Raw genomic sequence first — 23,288 nt, 5'->3', positions numbered from 1 at the left:
CAAATGTACACCCAGATATTCTTTTATTTACCTAAAACTTACAAATAGCGTAACTATCTAAAGCCCGGGACGCAGTGTTACCATACAAAAACACCACAGGCGGATGGACAGATGGAAAAAAACAGAGTATAGTTCACATGAACTCAGGGGGCAGCACCATCCTATTCCTTCAATTCTTTTGCTCCGTTCTCCTTTACCTATACATTCTTCAGCAAAGCAACCTTTGGAAGCACTCACCCCATCGACAAGAGACTATAGATTCTCTTCAAACAGCAACTCACACTCTCTCTCTCTCTCTCTTCCCTGGTCTTCGTTGTTTTGAGATCCATTCCCGGCCCCCACCCCCAACAAACCTTTCTCTTGCTGCTTACTACCCCGAGGTGTGACTTCTTGATCTTTTGGTTGTAACTTCAATTAGTCAACATCTGCCTGTTCCTTCGTGAAATCTTTCTTCATTTTCAGATCTTTCCACTGTGATGTCTTTTCTCTTATTTTGTAATCTTTCTTAACAAAATAACCTACCTAGGTTATGTTTATGGTGAAAACTTATGCATTTTACGTACTACATCTGAAAATATCCGCCCTCAGATCTCAAAGTGTGCAGAGGCCAGAGGGCTGCAATTTGGTATGTTGATCGTCCACCCTCTAGTCATCGAACATACCAAATTGTAGCCCTCTATCCTCAATAGTTTAGATTTTATTTAAGGTTCAAGTTAGCCATGATCGTGCATGCCAACAACACAGGCCACCACCGAGCCGTGGCTGAGTTTCATACAGCCTTATATGCTGTACAGAAAACTCGATTGAGCCGAAGAAGCTTTGGCACACTTTCTCACTTATTTATCTTTAATGGATATGTGGATCTAACTTCCAAGTTAGAATACGTCATCATCGTTTTGTCCAGAATTTATGCTCACTGGAATAGTGGAATCTTTGCTGTCATGAACATTGTACTACTTTCATTTGCTTGGCAGCTTTTCCCTCTTATCAGCCAGTTCTTTGTATCAGTTTCACACGCAACTGGTATGAGAAAAAGCTTCATTAGTCTGTCTTTCGCGTGGGAGAATCCAGGATGAGTTTGACTCATTCCAATTACTAGTGTAACAAATACCCAAGGTGTTTTCAAGTAACCGAGGGCCCTGTGCTCGGTCTACAGCTGGTACTTGCACTGAAGAATTGGCAGCAACTTTTAAATGAGGCTCAGAAGAGATGGCGGATCTTTCCTAGATAGTGACTTCTATGGGTTTTCAGAGGTCGTTATCTGGAACTAATATTTCTTGGGGTCATAATCTTCATATTTACAATCTTTTGTTTGTGTTTTTATGGTAATCGTCCACAGGCTTACTTAATGCGCCACAAAGGTGGATACACAGTACCCAGTCAAAACCCGTGGGGCTCACTATCTAGGAGAGATCCGAAATGGCTATGTCACGTGATATCACACTGATGTGTGTACAAAAACATCTCCAAGACAGACAGTGTAACTCCTTTCAGGACTTCGAGTGTTGACCAATGCATTCTTTTATATTTAAGAAATTGCTCAGGTCCACATTGAGAATGTAAGATTGGTATAGGATTTGCAATGAATAGACTTTAAATTCGTATCATTTATTGAACATTAGATGACATCATGATATTAATTATCCAAAACAGATCTCGTGCACGTAGGCAAACTCCACATGTTGGATGAAGGACAACTATTTACAGAAACGGTTGAACTCAGTGAGACAGGGCTTCGGAACAGTATCTCGAGTTCAGTGCTGCGACTTAGACCACTATTATCTTAAGAAAGCTACAAAGAGGGTTAGATTAAAGACAGCATAATAGCTACTGAACAGATACGACACGCATCCCACAAATAATGACACATGAACACGACTGTACATGGAATTCCGAGAGTTTTGCATCTATTCTGAATGACTGAACAGACCACAGACATCTGGACAGCTGAACTAGGGCACACACACACACACACACACTTACATTCACACACACGTGCTACTTTACAACTACTTTATAGAGTACCTCCTCACTCTGTCGAAAGGAAATTTTTGCACAGAATGTCTCTTCAGAGTCAGCAAAGAAATGAACAAAGTTAACAGTCAGATCTAAAATAGCACCAAAACTTATGAAATCCAAATATGAAAGGACCTAAGTATGGTAGTACACAAGAAGAGTTCAGCTTTGGCAGCTGAGGCTTGTGGTAAACATATCGTCCTATTATAGAGCGCTGCTGCTTAGCTGCCATTTGTCATGGCAGTCAGGTTCACTCTGAATGGAAGAACGGTTCCGCTGATGTCCACCCTTGAAGGAGGAACGGACGAACAGGACTTCGAAGAAGGTTTCGGTTCTTTCCTAAATAGTGACCACCAAGGGTTTTCAGGGGTCGTTATCTAGGATGAATATATCTTTGGGGTTATCATCTTTCTGATATTTACAGTCTTTGGTTTATGTTTTTACACGCCACAAAGGTGGATACTTACTGGGTTAGAACCCGTGGAGGTCACCATCCAGGAAAGATCCAAGGCTCCCTCTGCTACTGTTTCTTGAAAACAGTCATTGCTATTGTTCGAAAGAACCTTGCATTTCTGTATTTCAAGTGCACATACATTGATTCTCTCCTTTTCTCTTCTCCGGCAGATGTAAAGCACCAATAAACGAAAAGAATATAGAGCAATTTAAACTAATCTTACAGCATTGTATGCATTACTTTCGTCTATTTAACAATGTACAGATATAGATAAAGTACCCACAAGCGTTTTCATTATTTCAGTCATCTCCCATTTCCCAACAGGATCCTCGGCAGCAGTACTATGACAGAACAGATGGATGGTGCTTGTGAAGAGAGGGTGACAATGTAATCATTAACTTCAAACTCCACAACAGTCATTTCACATGTGGTTAATGGAGGTTTTCCTCAAAGAGTAATGGCCTTAATTATAAGAATAAAGGCCTCAGTAGTTCCACTCTGGTCAGTATTCACCACATGAATGATAATGACGTTAGCCCGAACTGAATTTTATAGAAATGAACGACGGAATTCCAGTGAGATCAAATGAACTTGGTAGTGAGGTAAACAATGAAAATTCGTAACCCGCTGACACCTACCGACATGGAGCCACAAAAATCTCCTTTAGTTACCATGTGCGTGGCTCTAGGAGGCCCATAAGGGTAATACTTTGTTTTTTTTATTATGCACATAAGACTAAGAGGCTCTTTGGGATAATACTTTAGTATGTACGCGGATCTGGGAGGCTCTCGGGGGTAATGCCTGTGCACGAGTCTCTCTGCAAAAGAAGGTAGAGTCTCTTGTTTAATCCCGTTTGAGTTTCAGGGACGATCTCCATTCCGTTTTCTACCTGTGGCCCACACATGCTGCTTTCATTGGCCTCGGCATCATAATCGGGTGCCATGAGCACCTCGTCCTCCCCTGAGCCATCTCTCCAGTAGGATGATGTTAAGGAGGAAGAGTCCCAAGAGTTGCCAACTTTCGCTCGACCCTGGGCTAACAAAAACCCGCTGATCAAGAGAGCCACTCCCAGAAATGTCGCCACTATTCCAGCGCCTATGACTGCTTCGTCACTCACTTTGCCCCGGCCAATACCAAGAGACAGTGAAGGATTTCTCTGATTCAGCCCGTGGTTGCTCTCACCTCTGTATAGCCAAAGATCTTTCCTGTGGGAATGAAATTCACGTGCAACCTTTCTTTGTTGGTGTTGTTTTTGCTGCTGATCAGTTGATGCATCACTTCCCAATTCTGAGCTGAGTGACTTTGTCATATATTTTCTCAACTTACTTCCTTCGAATCTCAACTCACCCTTTGACTCAACATCGTGTGAGTTCAACAGAATATTTAAATTCTTTGTAAATGTTTTGTCTTCACTCAGAGTGGGGCTCCGTATGGAGGATTTCATCCCTGGCGCATCGTTGCGTAGAGATGGGGAAGGCAAGCTGGTAGAGCCTAGAACATCGAGCCTTTTGGTTATTGGACTGGATGCACTGAAATTTCCAGATTTTTCTGTGGCTGGAATTTGAGTGGTATGATGTGGAGGGGGAGGAGGAGGAACATACTTCACCAGCATACTTGGCGTTTTTTCTGGTGATGCAGGAGTTTCTGTAGTGTTTTCAGATGCACTTTTATTTGCACTAATCAATTCACTTTCAACCGACAAAAAAAATGCTGATGAGGTCCGATTTTTTAGGAGAGAGAACCGACCTGGTGAAGCGCCTGAGGCAGCATCTGAAATGTTTGTTTTACTCTCCTGAGTAACGTTAGCTGAATACAGCTCTGAAGAGGGCACATCAAGTCTTTCAATGTCCATCTCAAAGGACGATCCTATGGAAATCTCGGAGGAATCACTTACTACCGTAGCATTCGGTTTAGAGTATGCAGTACCGTGGGTGATGAAGGCTAGCGGTACAGGAGTGGACAGTGGAGACTCCAAGAGGTTTGAGTCACTTTCCGATCTGTTGTAGTCACTCTCTTCCAGGAGAATAACTGGCTTATAACTTAACGATAATGGACTTGAGCACCTGGAAGAAAAGAGGAGACGATTATTACAGCTGTCATAAACCACATACAATATGCAAGCATGAGAATAAACTTGTTAATAGAAATGCTTATGCTTATTCACACCTGCACCAGTACTTAGCTTTCTTGCATTGTTGATATCCACGTCCATTATCACACATGCTGTTTAATTGGCTATTGATTCTTTTTATAAGGGTCGTATTCGGTCATGTTATAGCATCCATTCCTTTGTTTTTTAATTGTGCAGGATATAAATATTTTATAGTGTTAAATCTGTCACCTAGCACTGAATTATTATTTGAAGTCTATGGACTGTTAAATATTGAAACCTTTTTGGGGTTTGGGGGAATAAAACATATATGGAAGACTCAAACCCTTCAATCCTATACTAAAAGGAAAATTCAAAGCAAGATTTTTCAGCTTGGTAATGACAATCATTCCAGGGAGAAAAAAAAGGATCTTTCCTAGATAGTGACCACCAACAAGGTTTGGGAATCGTTATCTAGGGGTTGATACTTCTTGAGGGTCATTATCTTTATGATATTTACATCTATTGCTTATGTTTCTATGGTCATTCCCTACGAGCTTGTTCTAAACATGCCACAAAGGTGGATTCATACCACGGTAAAACCCTTGGGAGTTACTGTCTAGGAAAGATACTCGTCTTTTTTTTTTTAAATAAAGGTCATAATGACTTTCAGTCATAGAATTGAATAGATATGACTGAGTACAAATGCTCCGGGTGAGTTGTTGAATCACGAAATAGTTCAGTTTGTTCATTCTGGTTGATAATTCCTTCATGAAACACATGAATATCTATCTCGTTGAATGCAGGTAAAAAAGCCACAGAAAAAAAGTCACATTTATCTTTCCTAGACAGTGACCCCAAATGCTTTAACCCAGTATGTACCAAAGATATTATATAGAGTACACAAAGGTACTCAAGTTAACCATATGAGCCGTACCACGGCGCCAGTAAAGACAACTGGCGGTTGTAATCAAAATTAAAAAGCCTGACGTCATAAAGCCTAACCAATGGGAACACGATTTTCCACATGATTGACGAAGAGCATCATTTGTTTACATACTGTGTTCGGAAGGTGTATTTTGGCTGCGGCTTCTGTAGCCAAACTTTTATTTTTGTTGATCACATTTTGATTTTTACTAAAACAGGCCTGTTAAAAATGAATATTACAGCTGTAATTTATAATAAATAGACCTGTATTGTGTTTGCATTCATGGTGCAAAGAGAATATCTTGGATGCATTGCATTACGTGAAAATCCTGGATGCAAGGTATCAAAATCAGGCCCAGAATGCATGGTGTAAGATTGAAAATTCTGAATATATGGTATAAAGAGAAAATCTTGACCTCATGGTATAAAGGGAAAATCTTGAATGCATGGTTTTGACATTCGTGACGTAGGTCCTGACGTTTCATGTGAGGTTACTGCCTCGTCCTTGATGACGGCATGAGATTACAACCGCTTGGTGGTTTTCATGGTACGCATCCTCTAATTGGAATAAATTCGATTTCAGTATCTTTGTGTACTCAATAATAGTATCTTTGGCATGTGCCCACCTTTGCGGCGTGTTTAGTACTCGCTCGTTGCGGATGACCGTAAAAACATAAACAAAAGACTGTAAATGTCATAGCGATAATGACCCCCAAGAAATATTAGTCCTAGATAACGATCTTCACTATCTAGGGAAGATCCAAATATACCCTGTTTTATTAATTTATTGGCTTTAATTACCGCTATGAATCAATGTCACTTATTTTCCTAACCAAAATTGTGACTTTTTTTTTTTTCCTGTGATTTGATTGCCGGGGTATAGGTACCATCTTGTTAACCGAGCGAAAGGACAGCAGAATATTTCATGATTTTAATCACGAAACCCTGAAGAGAAACTACGCTTCCAACACAGAGAGCCTTTTTGAAGACGAGTTTTGAAAGAGCGTCTATTTTTCTCCACTGTTGCAATTCGTGTTTGGCGAATATACTATGTAAGCCCTGTAACTTGTGAGAAGTTTTAATGAGCTGCTATGTAATCTTGGATCTTCGCCTCTGGGACAGTTCGTGTTCGGTCACTATTTTTGACCTGGAACTTGTATAGAAAAAGTTTTAATGAGGTACTTTGTAATCTTAATGTACAAACGATAACTTCCGAACATTCATTCCAACGGCGTTTTTCCCTTGCCTACGAGGATTCCAGTCTTGCCCTGCAGTGTTCGACATTGATCGACATTTACACCTCTGATCCGATGACTCATGTAATCTGCAGCTACGGAGTTTCTTCATTTAGAATCGTTCAAGAGATCCCTCTGAACCTTTTATTGCTATGGTGACTTAGAGGAACATCTTGACTGAGTGAACGAAGCATCAAATTTTAGAAATATGACGTTGACTTATCCTTATAGATTTGGAACCACTTAAGAGAACTATATTTTATTTTTTTTAAAGGCTGATTGATAGTCTGGCTTCGAATCAAACTGGCTCATGGACGCTTATATACGTGGGATACAGTGCAGTACTGAAAGAAGTATATGGGAAATATGACATAAGGACATGATCATCTCACCGAACGCTGTAGGATCTGTAGAAATTGACGGATGAATGTTGCATCCACTGCTTCATCCACTCGATCTTCTTCGCCGAACTGCAGTCCCAAACATTGCCACTCAGCTTTATAACCTGAAAAACACAACTTTTGTCAATACGGGACGAACGACTTGACCATTCATAGGAAATCTGGGATGACAATTATTATTCACGTTTGCTCAGAGGAGATACAATTCCGGGTTTTATTTCCTAGACGTCCGACGTAGCACTGCAAAGAATTATAAATGGTAAATCTGAAAGCCCATTAACACACAGGTGCCCTTCTGAGACACTACAAGACGGGCATGACCTCTGTCTCACCAGAAGGTGACTTATGCAGGCACTGAAGCATTCACTTGTGATAGAAACCCTTTATTACTTTGACCTCTGAAGCTTTTCATACTGAAGTAAGAAATCTCCCCGATTTTGCCATACAAAGATTTTTGACATAATTGGCACCAACATCTCTAAGAACAGACCACATCGACAGTCGCCATCGTGGTCCTGTCACCCACCCACACATATATACATCCTCCCGGTAGCTAAACGTCCCAGTTAGATTTTCAAGACATTTTGCCTTCCTCCGATTAGGGAGAGATTGTTTTCGATTGTGTAAATACCATTGTATCATAATTGCATGCTCACTCTCCAATGACATAATAATAATGTAATGTTCAGGCGCATTAAATAAATTTCAAATCATTTATCTTTATCTGCACACACCACACACTTGCATATATATATATATATATATATATATATATATATATATATATATATATATATATATATATATATATATATATAGTATATATATATGTATATATATATATATATATATATATATATATATATATATATATATATATATATATATATACATAGACGAATTGTGTCACTTTTACAAGCCTGACTCTTTTGATCTTCACAAATATAAAGCCCCAAATATCGTTTGATATGCAGTTCACCATGGTTAGGTAATGCCTTACGCCCAAGGGGGTTTATAATTGATAATTGCTTCGACACCTGCAGGGTTCGAACCAGCGTTGCCTGGTTCAGAAACGACATATACAGTGACTTAGAACCACTGAGCTAACCAGAGGCGGCAGAGCTACTCAGTTACAATTCAGTTATACACTCATACCAACACACATATATGTACGTATATCTAATCATTAAGCTACAAATGTCGTTTAATATCCAATCCACGCCACCTCGGGAATATCACCGATGGGGAATTATAAGTGGTTAATGGATCGGTACTGCCGGGTCTCGATCCTCTGACACAGCACCATGATCACGGAAGGGGAATTATAAGTGATGTATGGATCAGTTCTGTTGGGTCTCGCAGTACCTTTCCAGTTGACGGTAACCACTGAGCTATAAATCACGGTGTGATAAAAAAAATTTGTGTGCATGCGTGCGTGTGTGGTTTGCTATTCTATTGCTCAGACCTTCAATAGCTCAAGTTTGTCAATGTGCTTGAGGAAGAATTGAAAGAAAATATTGATTTTCAGCACTTTCCTGTTTGCAAATCTCTTCAGGTTCAAGGCACTTGATCTGAGGAGGTGGGAGGAAACAAAAGCTCTTACGTTAAATTCTTCTGTTAATCCTACCTTCATCTGAGTGATAACAATATATCATGTATATCTATATATATATTTACTATATCTATATAGATATATATATATAATATATATATAGAATTATATACACCTGTATATATATAATATTATATGTATATATATATAATATATCTATATATATATATATATATATATAGTATATATATATATATATATATATTATATATATATATATATATAACCAAGGGGTGGTGGTTTGCAAAATTAGAGGCACCCCCTCAATGAACAAATGGAAAGTTATGAAGTTTTCTGCTATAGCCTACCTCCAAGTACATTATCTTAAGTTTCTATTAAGCTATTTTTCATTTTACACATCTTGTATTTTCAGACTGAGTGATGGAGTTAGATATAGCCATGGCTAACGACTCAGGGGAAATCAGATAGTTTGACTGAATCCAGGCTATAACCTTCAGAGAGGCCAGGGATGTTGGCGCATCCTTCATTTCACATTCCTGGATAGCTAAATACATTAAAAGAGATGAATCCTTTGTTAAAAGAAACTGGAACAAAATCCATATGACTGTCATCGCAAAAAGAGTGAGAATCTTGGATGGCCTGAAGTCCTTTCTCAGGAGTCAAAAGACATCATAGCTGAGGCAGTGGGTAGACCAAAAAGTCTTTATGTAAATTGGCACTTGAACTAGAAACAAAAAGGGGAAAGAAGAGAAGTTATAGTGCTGTATATTGTGAGTTGAAAAAATCTGGTATCAAGCCATTTCATGTTATCAGCAAGCCCAACATCACTCAGCAACAGAGAGAAGACCGTGCATGGTTTTGTGGTTCTTTTCTTAAAGATTGAGATGAAGCTGACTTTCTCCATGTTGCCGCATCAGATGAATTCTTTACTTATACAGTCAGGAAGCCAAATCATAAAAATGACATCATTTGGGCTGCAAAGTTGGATGATATCAGTGATGACATGCTCTATCGCCAAGTTGTGAAATTTCCTGAATGTTTGGGAATTTTTGTTTCACAGCCAAACAGTTTTAATGTGGATCATCAAAGAGAAAGGACAGTCATGGAATGGCGAATACTTCAGAGAAACTGTGCTTACTGGTGCAGTATTTCCTTTCCTCAAATATCCTGAAAATCTGTTATCTGTTGAAGAAGTCACAGGAGCTGCTTCGAAACAGTGGTATTGATTTCTTCTTGTCAAGTTAATTTCCAGGTAGCTCCCCTAACCTTAATGTGTGTGAAAACATTGGTAGTATCTTAAAGGATCATGTTGAAGCTTGCACAGTGAACTATGATGGTAGCTATACCAAGCCTCGCTGTCCTGCGAAGAGAGGTAACTGAAGTGCTCAGGGAAATGGAGTTAGAGTCTCAGCTTTTCTGCAATTTGTTGAAATCATACCCCTCAAGAATGCAGGCTGTGGTACAGGCAGGTGTAAGCCACACAAAATATTAAATACTCAGAGAGAAACTTAAATAAATACCTGTTCTGAATTACTTTTGTTTTAGTCCATATAAATTTTAGTTTATGCTGTAGAGGGGGGGCGTGCTCTAAGTTCGAAACCCCCTGTATATGGTAGGACCTCGCTTATCTCTAATGCTTCTAAATTTGTCTCTTTCTTTGTATCTTTCTTGATCATTTGTGCTTTTCGAAGAGTCTCGACAGATAGCCATGAACATTCATATGATATAGGAAGGTAACCTTTGTTATAATCTTAGTATTATCAAACATTTTTCTTCTCATAACTTGTCAAAAATACATTCAGCTGTTAACCTGCGGTATCTAAAACCCAATTTGGTGTGAGGCAACTATTATTTTCTTCTGCCCCATTTTTGTAATTTACAATATCTTTGTGTGCTGGTCTCTTTGACAAGGTTCTAAGATTCCTCATTTTGATATCCTCCACTGCTAACATCTGTTGGAAACCTACCATTCCTTATTTATCATCATTATTGTTCTTGATTGTCTTCAATTCTGCATTGCCCACTTCTTATCTCTGTTCACTGAAAGAAAGCTTTCCCTCACTTCATAAAACCACCAAGTCCTATTTGTTTCTTGGGTCTAGTTATTTTCTTTTGCTCTTGGGATTATTTCCTTGGCTTGGCTCCTATACTACTCTGCACTCTCTCCCTCCAGTCCCCACAAACATACAGTATTTTTCACTTCCACAGGGAGAAGGTTAATCTACACTATGGTCGTCTGTTCTGAATAGAACATGAGCCTAATTATGTTTTTGTGTAAGGATTGGGAGTATTGCCAGTAGTCTCGGCCCTTGAAAACAACACATATTGTAGGGGAGAAAACATACAGTGCTGAATGAAAAGTTGTAGTGACTCACTTGGCAGCCTTACAGATACAGACCCTTGTCTATTTCATGCCACTGTAGCAACTGAAAACAAACTCATACTCAAGTAAAAGCCTATGTGAGAGAAACTGTACTTTAGCTGTTCACGCCTAGTCCCAGGGTGATGGAAGATCACTGGCTCTGTATCATGATCAGTTACTGCTGCAGTGTGGGGTCTTTAGTGGTGGGAGGTTGGAACCAACATTCTTTGGAGGCTTGAATTTCAAGGCAATGGCCTCTTTGGTGCGCTTGTTCCATGTGAATAGGTTTCATCTACTGAAATAATAGTAATAATAAATAAATAAAGAGGCTTAAGCCCAAAGCTAGGTTAGGTTTCATCCATTTAAAGTATAAAACTTATTTTGTATGTTGCTCATGTCACTGGAGTCATTACTGACGTCAAGTTTGACCTAGCATATATTCATTATCATTTATGTTTGTGGTGAACTGTCACGGTTGATGATGTTGATGTTATCAACAGTTCCTCTTTATTGCTGTCTTCATGTTTTCTTCCTTGATTTTATTCCCCTACCTTAATGATAAAAAAAACTTTATCTAAAACCATTGCTTCCTTGTTGCATCCCATTTTCGTTACTGTGTGCTCAAACCTAAAGTTCATATAAACAGAAGTTCTATTTAGACTCATCACATCACACACGAGCAGATGAAAGTGACACTAAAGAAACATGCATAACTAGACTGGGGACACCCATTGCTTATATAATGAATCCAGTACTTACATACTTAAGGCAGCAAAGTTGAGGGGACTAACCTGTAGCTGAGGGAAGAAGGCTGGAAAGTCTTGTCTGAGCTGAGTGAGTCCATTATGCATTATGTTGAGTTCTCTAAGGCCCCGTAAGCTGTGCAGCATTTTAGTGTTATTTGTGATCACTGAGACCAACTTTGGAGATTCACACACTTCGAGTATCCAAAGTCCTTTTAAGGAGTCGAATAAAGTGTCAGGGATTTCCAAGGGGTCTGACTGAATGTGAGATATTTGTAGTGAACGCAGCGATGCCAGACCCAGGAGAGCTTCCCCGTCGAGAGATTTCAGAGGGTTTTGTGAGAGGTCGAGGGATTCGAGATTCAGTAAGTGGGAAAATATTCTCTTTGTAAGATTGGTAATATGATTCCCTTGTAAATTTAATGTCTTTAGGCCCGTCAGTTCGCAAAACGCACATGGGTCGATCACAGATATGTTGTTGTTTTGAAGAGAGAGTTGCTGTAGATTGATCAGGCCACGAAAATCCCCCTCCCTTATGCCGGAAATGGAGTTCTCGTCAATATAAAGGGCCTGAAGAGAGGGAGGCAACGAGAGTGGGATGCTCACCAGATGGTTCCCATTGAGCCACAGGCGGGACAAGTATTCGTGTCTCCCAATCGCGTCTTCTTCCAGCACCTCGACGCTGTTGTTATCTAACACGAGGAGAGTTAAATAAGGGTACGAGTCCAGATCTCCGCGATGGATTTCTCTGATGACATTCCTGGCAAGCCGCAAGTCCCGGACAAACTGGGTGAGTGCTTGAGGTATGCGGGCGATGCCTATGTTTGAGAGGTCAATGTACTGGAGTCGAGATCCGAAGAAGTCCAGCGTTGCAAGGCTGGAGAGTTGGTTGTTTGATAAGATGAGGTGAGCTAAACTTGTGAGATGCTGGAAAGCTGACACTTCCAAGAAAGAGATCTCGTTGGAATCTAAATCAATATACTGTACCCGATTTAATCCCTGAAATGTGTCTTGGATGAGCCTACGGATGGAGTTGTGATGCAAATTGAGATGCTGCAGAGAAGGCAAGTGGATGAAAGGTCTGTTCAAGACCGTCAGCCGGTTATAGGATATATCAAGGTGTCTGAGAGACTGGAGGCCATGCAGGGAATAAGGCCCAAGCACTGTCAAGTGGTTGTCTGAGAGATCCAGTCCATCCAGTTCTTTCATCGAGGTGAACGAGTCATCGACCAACAACGAGAGATTGCAGTGGTTGATCTGGAGCTCACGGATTCCCTGAAACACCTTCAGCTGAGACGGACCAAGTTGTGGGAGCGAAAAGCCCCTCAGTTCAATGCGCACGAGTCCCGATGGCAGGACGGGCGGCGCCCACTGGCCGTCTCCTACACAGGCTGCGTATCCAACCTAAAATGAAAAGGGATAAAGGTGTCGTTAGTCTCTTCATTGTCAGTGAAAATTTCACAGCATCACAGTACTACAGGGTGCCCCCCCCACAGGAAATTTTAGATTTACGTTATGTATGTTGCCTGGCTCAGAGCCGATACTCCTGACTTAACCTAGCGAATAGCCCTCAAAAAGTCCAGATCTCCATGTAATGGATTTATCATGTGTGATTTACTGTTAAATCAACTTCAGTGACAGGAGACAGGTCGCAGACCCAACCGTCTACGTCGTTCTGGTTTTTTGTTGGGGTACCCTTTTATTTTCAGTGTCACACCTTCTCCTGTTTTCAGACAAAGAAAATGAAGAGAGAGTAAGGGACAATGACCCAAGGTTCAAATTCTTTTCATGGCTTCTAAGTAAAGGATGATAACTTTCGAGCTCCCCAGGGAAATAGATGGAAGCCATTACAACTTTAAAATTGGCTCTAGCTTGTTGGCAGTGAATGTCAAAGATGAAAAGATACAGAAGAAAGGAAATCCCTGCTATAGTTACTTTCATTTGATATTTATGTATACGAGCGAGATGATAATTTTCATTCTCCTTTTGTATCTAGTCGGTTAATTCAGGATCTTTCCTAGATAGTGACCCCCACGGGTTTGACCCGGTATGTATCCACCTTTGTGTGGTTGCTGTAAAAACATAAACAAAAGACTGTAAATATGAAGGAGATAATGACTGCTAAGGAATGTTATTTCTAGATAACGACCCCCAAAAACCCTTGCACTCACTATCTAGGAAAGATACTTAATTCATTTGTATAATATCATATTCTTATCTTCCTATGTGGATGACTTAAAAGCCCACGATTCATTCTCGCACAAGACAGAAGGGAACAGGTTTCAAGAGTACTGTAGATATGGGAAATACAGGCACAAATAAGTATGTGAATTCATGAAAACTCTTGTGTCTGGGAACCTCGCTCATACTTCCTATTTTCCTCGAGTCATTGGAAGTTCTCAAGACTGAAACTGATGCCCTGATTTGGGATCTTTCCCAGATAGCGACCGCCAATATTTAAAGTCTTTCGTTTGCATTTTTACAGTAAACCCTTATGGGGTGACTACCTAGGAAAGATCTCAATTCTCTACCTACCTTGTCTTCGCAGAAGCAGGAGGTTGGGCAGCGGGACTGCTCAGAATTGTCGGACGTAACTTGAAGATGAAAATCTTTTATGGCAGCAAGATCTGGGTCGCTCTCTTGAGGGGAATTCCCGTGACTGGAGAGCGAGGAGTTGCGAAGTTCGCTGGCCATGACCCTTAGGTGGTCCTCCAAGGTGTTCAGTTCCGGCATCTCATCACACCTCACTAAGGTGATGCACGTCACTATAGACGTTAGGACCTGCAACTGAAAAAATAAGAACATTTATTGAAAGACGAGTCGCTACATTTGATTTCATTTGCATGGCGTGAAGATGCACATCAATGACAGAACACATTAAATCATATTTCGAGCAGGCTGACACTGCTCCTTATCATAATGATAATGATTAAAGAAAGCAGGTATGAGAGATCCAGTAAGAAATGCTACACTTATACAACAGTGGCTCAGGATAGACAGCTTTTCACCATCAGCACGTGCATGAGGGCAAAGTTAATTCTAGGTGGATCAGAAGTCTCTGAAAGTGTTCAGCGGACAATCATCTCATATGCTCAGTTTTGGAGCGACGGATCATTTTCGTGCATTGGGAATGTTCCTGATTTCAGGGCAGAGGTGTGGCTGTGCGCAATATTTCCTTTGGAGTGACCTCACTGCTCATGATCTTTCCTTTGAAACATGGGATCTTTCTCAGGGGTCGTTATCTTTATGATGTTGACAGTCTGTTTATGTTTTATAATGTCATCCCCAACAGGCTCGTACTAAACCTGCCTTTGCAAATGTGGATACATACCGGGTTAAAACCCTTGGGGATTACTGTCTAGGAAAGATTCAAAACATGTATAGAAGAAGAAGAAGAAGAAGAAGAAGAAGAAGAAGAAGAAGAATAAGAAGAAGAAGCAGAAGAAGAGGAAGAATTAGAATGCAAGGAGCAGGGCAAAGGACTCCTTCTTCCATCCCCTGTGCCACAACCGTCGACACTGCCGCCCTAACAGCAACCATAACAGCAGCTATTGATCCCAACCCTACAATTAGTCTGTTTACTCCAAGGAATTCGTCTCTTCATTTCGTATTCTGAAGCACGGGCTCTTTCTCTGCAAAAATGATCCTCAAGCTGGGGTGCACACCAGTCCCAAGGGACCAGCAGGGGGGGATTCTGACAGGCCTTAGTTGGAGGAATGGATTGCATTCAAGTCCAGAGAGAGAGAGAGAGAGAGAGAGAGAGAGAGAGAGAGAGAGAGAGAGAAAGCACGTGATATCTAAATAGACTGGCTGTATCTGTTGAATTCAGATTTAGAATGAATCATTCGGTCAGAACCTGGGGTAACTGGCAATGAGTATATGATAATCGTCATCATGATTTGCTTTTGGTAAATACTTCGTGTGTTCATGATAAGATAACATCATTTAGTTCAGTAATACAATACAAACTTGTTCCTGCACTTTTGAGGACTGACAGCAAATGATGATCTTTGTCTGGAGCTTTAGACTTTGTGAAAGAAATATCTCATTATTACCTATCTATATATATATATATATATATATATATATATATATATATATATATATATATATAAAAGTTACGAGGTAATGGAGTAGACTTACCATCGAAGTAGATGAACAAAACAAAAGATATGCATAAACTCAAAGTGTTAAGGATAACATTTTGATATACAATAAATTCATTATATTATTATTATTATTTATTATTATTATTATTATTTATTATTATTATTATTATTATTATTATTTCAATAGATGAAACCTATTCACGTGGAAAAAGGACACCAAAGGGTCCTCTGAACAAAAATTCAATTTAACAAAGAATGTTGGTTTCAACCTCCCACTGAAGACCCCACAATGCGGCAGTTACTGATCATGATATAGAGGCAGTGATTTTTCATCACCCTCTGGAAGATGCGAAATTGCTACGTCTGTGTGGCATGCCACGACACTAACCACTACAACATTTCATTTATTTTATAGCTGATTTTTCGACGAAATTATTTTGAACCTCATTTGTCAAATAAATAAAAAATGTGCCGAAGTGTCTATGGCGCAATCGAGTTTTCTGTACAGCGTATAATGCTGTATGAAACTCGCAGCCATGACCCATGAAACTCTCAGCCGGCCATCGTGGCCTGCGTCGTTGCGGTGCCAGGAGCGCGATCATGGGTAATTTTAACCTTGAATAAAATAAAAGATACTGAGGCTAGAGGGCTACAATTTGGTATACTTAATGAGTGGACGGTGGATGATCAACACACCAATTTGCAGCCCTCTAGCCTCAGAAGTCTTTAAGATCTGAGGGCGGAGAGAAAGAGTGCGGACGGACAGACAAGTAGCCATCTCAACAGTTTTCCTTTACAGAAGACAAAACCCTGTTGTCAGAGGGACTTGACTGCAGGCAACTGATTCCTCCACAGTTATGCTGCCTTTTTCTTTCACTTGTGTATTCGACGATTCATGGAGGAATGATATTTGCTCAAGTTAAAGTTTAACTTCCATTCATCCACAAAGTTTGTACATTTTGATTCATCACAAGGCTTCATTCTATCCCCATACACATTCACTTCTTCATGGTGCTCATTTTTAGTCCTGTCCAAAAAAAAAAAACCATTGCGATGGCTGTTTGTCTGTCCGTCCGCACTTTTCCGTCCGCCCCCAGATCTTAAAAACCACTCAGGCTAGTGGTCTGCAAACTGGTATGTTGATTATCCAACCCCCATTCATCAAACATACCAAATTGCAGCTCTCTAGCCTCAATAGGTTTTGGGTTTATTCAAGGTTAAAGTTAGCCATGATCGAGCATCTGGCAACGCTACAGATCACTAGCAGGCCGCGGCACATACGGCGTTACTCAGAGACCACCGGAAGTTAGCTCCATTTTCTGTGGCTTTGATTATAAGTTGTACAGAAGACTCGATCGGGCCAAAAGAAACTTCGGCGCATTTTTTACCTGTATTCTTCCAAAGAGAGTCTGTGTGCTGACTTGTTCGAGAATAGAACACGATTTCTTCTTTTATCTTGAAACAAACACATTCCATCTCATTCGGGGGTCTCAAGTCTGGAAGATCAAGTTTGGTTTTATCGAGGTGATTCCATTACCCGAACGCCCTTGTGAGTTTTCTTATTCACTGATTAATCTTGTCGTCAAGTGCTTTTTTTCTCTCTCTCAGAACTGTTCTGATGGAAATATCTAAATGTTGTCATTATTTCTTTTAATATCTAGTACTGAAGAGAGAGAGAGAGAGAGAGAGAGAGAGAGAGAGAGAGAGAGAGAGAGAGTTCTTCAACCGATAGATTGACAGATACACAGGAAATTTATTTTCGTTCGTTATTCCATATTAGGAATATAATATGCAAGTATTTCGAGTAAAATGAAAAATGAATTATTATCATAGATCTTGCCTACATACTGACCCCTAAGCGAAGGGTATTAACCGGATATGTATCCACCTTTGCGATGTGTTTAGTACAATCCCGTTGGGATGACAGTTAAAACATAAACAAAAGACTGTAAATATCATATAAAGATAATGACCCTAGGAAAGACTGCAGACAGACAGATAGATCTGAACACAAACACTGGACTACACCGAAGTATAGATCATTCCTTTTCCATTACCCTTGCAACTCCTCTCGAGACACGGAGACAAAGATGAGATGTTGTTTTTCAAATCATTTCTTAGTTTTGAACGATCTACAATCCCTTCGGGAGAGGATGATTAAATAGGAACGTTATATGTCTCCCTCACATATACTAGAACACACACACATGTATATATATGTGTGTGTGTGTGTGTGTATTTTTAGGACAAACTTTTTCATGTACGCAGATCTCGCTGAATTCAATGGCGGCTTTCTTTTTTCTTTTTGTTATTGATCAACTTTCTACTAGTTTCACAATATACTTTCTAAATCTTCTGCATTCTTCCAAGTGTAGTTGATGGATAAAGAAACGCAGATAAACCCTTTGTTCCTTTTACTGGGAACAACACAGAGTTAATCTTCGCGTCTCCACCTATCAACCGCAAGATTCTGAGAGGATTATGAAACTAAGAAAAAAGTTGATCAACAACTAAAAAAAAGCCATCGAATGCAACGAAATCTGCATATTTATATATGTATAGATAGGCAGAGAGCAAGACAGAGGGGCGGAGATCCAAATTTCTCTCCCTTTTTTCCCGAATAGTGAACAAATTATAGACGGAGAAATTTAACGGGGAAAAACATTAAATATGACTTTTTCACCGCTTCGTTATGCCTCTTGTCCTCCCCTCTTAACGAGAGAGAGAGAGAGAGAGAGAGAGAGAGAGGAAGCAGACGAACGAGAGAGAGAGAGAGAGAGAGAATATGAGGGGAAAGCATTCAAACGTATATAGTTTCCATCGGATGACTGAGGCTGAATCCGGATCCCAAGAGACTCCTCCTGTCAGCAACAACAACAAACAACAGAGGGGCCACAGCCACTTCCAAAGGAACGCCATAATATCAGCCATCCCCCACTCAAGCTCAGAGATGAACTACTCAATGTTTCTCGCCCGTCTGTCTGTCCGTCTGCACTTTGTCTGTCCGCCCTCAGATCTCAAAAGCTAGTGAGGACAGAGGACTGCAAATTGGTACGTTGATCATCCACCCTCCAGTCATCAAACATACCAAATTGGAGCCCTCTAGCCTCACCAGTCTTTGTTTGATTCAAGGTTAAAATTAGCCATGCTCGTGCGTCTTGCACCGGGCTGTGGCTGAAAGTTTCATATAGCATTATGCAGTGCAGAAAACTCGAATGTGCGGAAGAAACTTCCGCACATTTTTTGTACCTTTTTTTTTTGGTCACGAATCCATGTTTTCTGAAGATCTTGAGAGGTTTTTCCTAAATACCCACCGACGATCTCTTCTACGGGGATAGTATATGCAGATTGGATCTTTCTTAGTGAACCCCAAGGGTATTAAACCGGTATGTATCCACCTTTGCGGCGTGTTTAGGACAATCCCGTTGGGGGTGACTCTAAAACATGAACGAACGAAAGACTGTAAACATCATAAAGATAATGACCCCAAGAAATAGGAGTCTCCAGATAACGACCCCCGAAATCCCTTTAGAGGGTCACTATGTAGGAAAGATCCTACAAATTTGGTCAGTGTACGGAATTACATTCGATTTCTGTTTGTAAAAGAGTTCTTTCTGTGTCAGGGGATATTTCCTCGATGCCACTGACTCGGAGCTTCCTACACTCCTTCCTCCTTAAGCTGAGTTCGTGAACACTCCAATATTTAGGGCTGTTCTTGCTCCGGCTGCATCTGTTGTCTCTTAACGTCTGTAGATGGATCGTCTCTGCCGCTGACTTTTTAGCTAATGATAAGCCTTTTGGAAAATGACTGAAAGGAAGTTGTGGAATTTTCCACAGACAAATTCCATTTGACCATTTTATCTGTTTCTACAAAAACTGGCGATAAACTTTGCTTCTCCTTTTTTTTTGGTATGTTTATTATGGACCAGAATAAAGCTAAGTCATACCTAGTACTGGGATAAGCAGCTTACATACATACATACATACATACATACAGATGTAGTATCTTTACAGATAAGCGCAAGCTTTGTGATACAGTGCTTGCTCCAAAGAACGGTACATCTGCAGTAACTGCAGGCCCATTTCTGTTCTCCATGCAGTCTCCAAAGTTCTAGAAAACTTATTTTTAAGCCAACGTATAAGTAGCTATGTGGCATCTAAAGGAATGTTAGATGATAGTCAATATTCATACATGAACCAGTTAGAAACCTGCGCTGCTCTTTTAGACTTAACATGACATTTACAAGAGAACCTTGACGATGGTTTTGAATGCAGAGTAATTCAGATAGATTTTAGTGTGCTGCTTTCGATTTAGCAAGTCACAAGGCCCCTTTTTAGAAACGTCAGAAGCTTGGAGTGGGGGGACATGTTTTAGGATGACCCCATGATTTCCTGACAGGTAGGCAGTAGTGAATTGCTGTTGATGGGATTTTTAGTGACCCATGGCCTTTTGTGTCTGGAGTTCCACAGGTTAACGTTCTTGGATCGCTGTTATTTTTCATATATACAAGTAATATGGTCGTTCACCTTGAGAACAAGATTTTTCAGTATGCCGATGATGCAACACTTGTGGTTTGTTTGTATGGTGCTTTTACGTTGCATGGAACCATTGCTTATTCAGCAACGGGACCAATGGCTTTAAGTGACTTCCGAACCACGTCGAGAGTGAACTTCTATCACCAGAAATACACATCTCTCACTCCTCAGTGGAATGGCCGAGAATCGAACCCGCGACCACCGAGGTGGAACGCAAACACCATATCAACCACGCCACTGAGGCGCGCAACACTTGTGGGTGTAGTTGTGGGTGTAGTAAAGTCTTCGTTTATGAGAACTGAGATGCCCTCAGCCTCAATCGGGACATGGACTGGATCAGTGAATGATATAGTCGTAGGGTTATAAGGCTGAATTTTAGTCAAACATAAACAATACTGATTACCAGATCTTAGACAGATTTTCCATCCTATCCTCCCCTTCAGGTGGTTGGGACCTCTGCTGAATGATTCTGAAGCTTATGCTATTCCAGGTGTAACCTTTGATTCAAATCTTACTTGTGAGAAACATGTCATGAAAGTTTCAATAAATGCTGCATTGTTGGTAAGGCCTCGTATATTTATATCAATTTAACTTGTTTTGGGTTATTTTTCCTTCCTTTACTACAATACTGTTCTCCGGTGTGGATGTCTGCTTCTGCCAAAGATTTATCTCTTTTAGATAGAGCTGTTCGTGGTGGTAAGTTTCTGTTTCTTAACATTAGCAGTTACGACTTGAACCATCGACGGATGGTCTCTTGTTTGTCACTTTTTCATAAGCTGTATTTCAACAGAGATCTTCCACATTCACAATTGATCCCTGATCCCCTTAGTCTGCCGAGAGCAACCAGATTCGTTGAATAGCAGACCTTACAGACCTTACATCTTGTTCGGGTTCCCCCAGGTCCCTCAGTGTGAGGCACCTCTAATGTCTACCAGTGAATTGCTAATGCATCTTCCGGTATATTTTGCATCTTCCAATCTTGGATGGTCTGGGATGCAGCTTAGGTATTTGTCGAGCTTATTCTTAAACACATCTACGCTCACTCCTGTTATATTCCTCAGATGAGCTGGCAACGCATTGAATAGACGCTGCATTGTCGATGCTGGTGCGTAGTGGATTAATGTCCTGTGTGCTTTCCTTAGTTTTCCAGGTATAGTTTTGGGCACTATTAATCTACCTCTGCTTGCTCTTCCTGATATTTTTAGCTCCATGATGTTTTTGGCAATTCCTTCTGTCTGTTTCCATGCCTGAATTATCATGCAGCGTTTTCTCTTCTCTCTTAGACTATATATATTTTAATTTTAAAACTGTAGTCTTTCCCAGTAGTCAAGATCCTTAACTTCTATTCTAGCTGTAAAGGACCTTTGTACACTCTCTATTTGTGCAATATCCTTTTGGTAGTGTGGGTACTATAATCATACTTGTTGCAATATTCAAGTGGACTACGAACATATGTTTTATAAAGCATAATCATGTGTTCAGCTTTTCTTGTTTTGAAGTGCCGTAACAACATTCCCATTTTTGCTTTGCATTTTGCCAATAGAATTGCTATTTGATCATTGCATAACATGTTCCTATTCAACATTACACCAAGGTCTTTAACTGCTTCCTTATCAGTGATTGTCTCGTTATTAGGTCTCCTATATGCATATAGCTTTCCTTCTCTATCTCCATAATTTATTGATTAAAATTTATCAGGGTTAAATACCATCTTATTTACTTCTGCCCATTCATAAACTTTGTTAAGGTCTCTTTGTAGTGCGTTCCTATCTTCATCACAAGTAATTTCTCGACTTATTCTTGTGTCATCGACGAAACTACTCACTACCGAGTCCTTAACATTACTGTCTATGTCTGCAATCATAATAACAAACAGCAATGCAGCTAGCACCGTACCTTGTGGCACACCGGATATTACCTTAGCTTCATCCGATTTCTCATCGTTTGCAATAACTATCTGTTTTCTGTTGTGTAAAAATTCTTTTATCCATCTTCCTACTTTGTCCACTATGTTATGTTTTCTATTTTTTTCGCTAATAAAATAGTATGCAGTAAATATGCTTTGCTGTAGTACTTGGTTCCAGAGGTCTTTATTCCTCACACTGCTGTACTATAGAACAGTCTCCCAGAGGATGTTGTGCAACTGGAACTTTAGAAGTTCAAGCGAAAATGCAATACATTACTATCCTTGTACTTTAGATAATTTACTTTCATTCTTATTTATTTATTTACTTGTTAATCTATATGTTTTTTAACAGCTGATCTCTTTCTGCATTGCCATTGACATTGTTATTTCTTTTGAATGAACACCGTGGCTTTGAAAGCCTGAATTACAAGTCAAAACCCACAGTGGGCTTGATCCATATGGATAGGGATCATCTCCTGAGTATTATCAAAAATAACAATAATAATAATAATTCTATGGCTCTTTGGTGAACTGAGATTAAACACAGCATTGAAAAGAAGGTAATAACAGTCCTTCTGCTTTTAGCAACGGAAGTTTGCAACCTCAGATTTGATATGGTAAAGGTGCCATATGTCTTCATCTTCATGTGACAGATGTGATGAGCTTGGTGGCGTGCGCTACACACGCTGGAACCAGGGGCTGCTGTCTCGCCTAACCTCCCTCTCCTGTACCTACCCCGCACCCACCCAGGGTGAACAAACAAGAGCCACTCGGATTTTATTATTATAGAAGATAAACGAAAACCTTTCACAGTTACAATGACTAAGGCATATGCCATTCTCATGCATTAAGGAACCTACGAAAAAAACACACACAGATATATATGTCGGCCATGCCCCAAATCGCAGAACATTGAAGGCACGAAACCAGGTCAGAC

The 23,288-nt window shown here is 40.1% G+C and overlaps 1 protein-coding gene across 1 annotated transcript in view; it reads right to left on the bottom strand.

Annotated features, from left to right (window-relative positions):
* Positions 1–1,592: 1,592 nt before the first annotated feature.
* Positions 1,593–23,288, bottom strand: part of LOC135205297 (uncharacterized) — a 33,023-nt gene continuing 11,327 nt past the window's right edge. The window contains exons 2-5 of the mRNA XM_064235697.1: positions 14,336–14,587; positions 11,849–13,204; positions 7,114–7,226; positions 1,593–4,533 (exon numbers count right to left, since the gene is read on the bottom strand). Of these exons, the coding sequence (XP_064091767.1) occupies positions 3,231–4,533; positions 7,114–7,226; positions 11,849–13,204; positions 14,336–14,587 (3,024 nt within the window). The 3' untranslated portion in view covers positions 1,593–3,230. The remainder of the gene's footprint in view (positions 4,534–7,113; positions 7,227–11,848; positions 13,205–14,335; positions 14,588–23,288) is intronic.

The sequence above is a fragment of the Macrobrachium nipponense genome, chromosome 49 (genome assembly GCF_015104395.2).
Source record: "Macrobrachium nipponense isolate FS-2020 chromosome 49, ASM1510439v2, whole genome shotgun sequence".
NCBI classification, from domain to species: Eukaryota; Metazoa; Arthropoda; class Malacostraca; order Decapoda; family Palaemonidae; genus Macrobrachium; species Macrobrachium nipponense.
The sequence above is the reverse complement of the archived record's forward strand: the minus strand, read 5'-3'. Positions and strand labels throughout refer to the sequence as shown.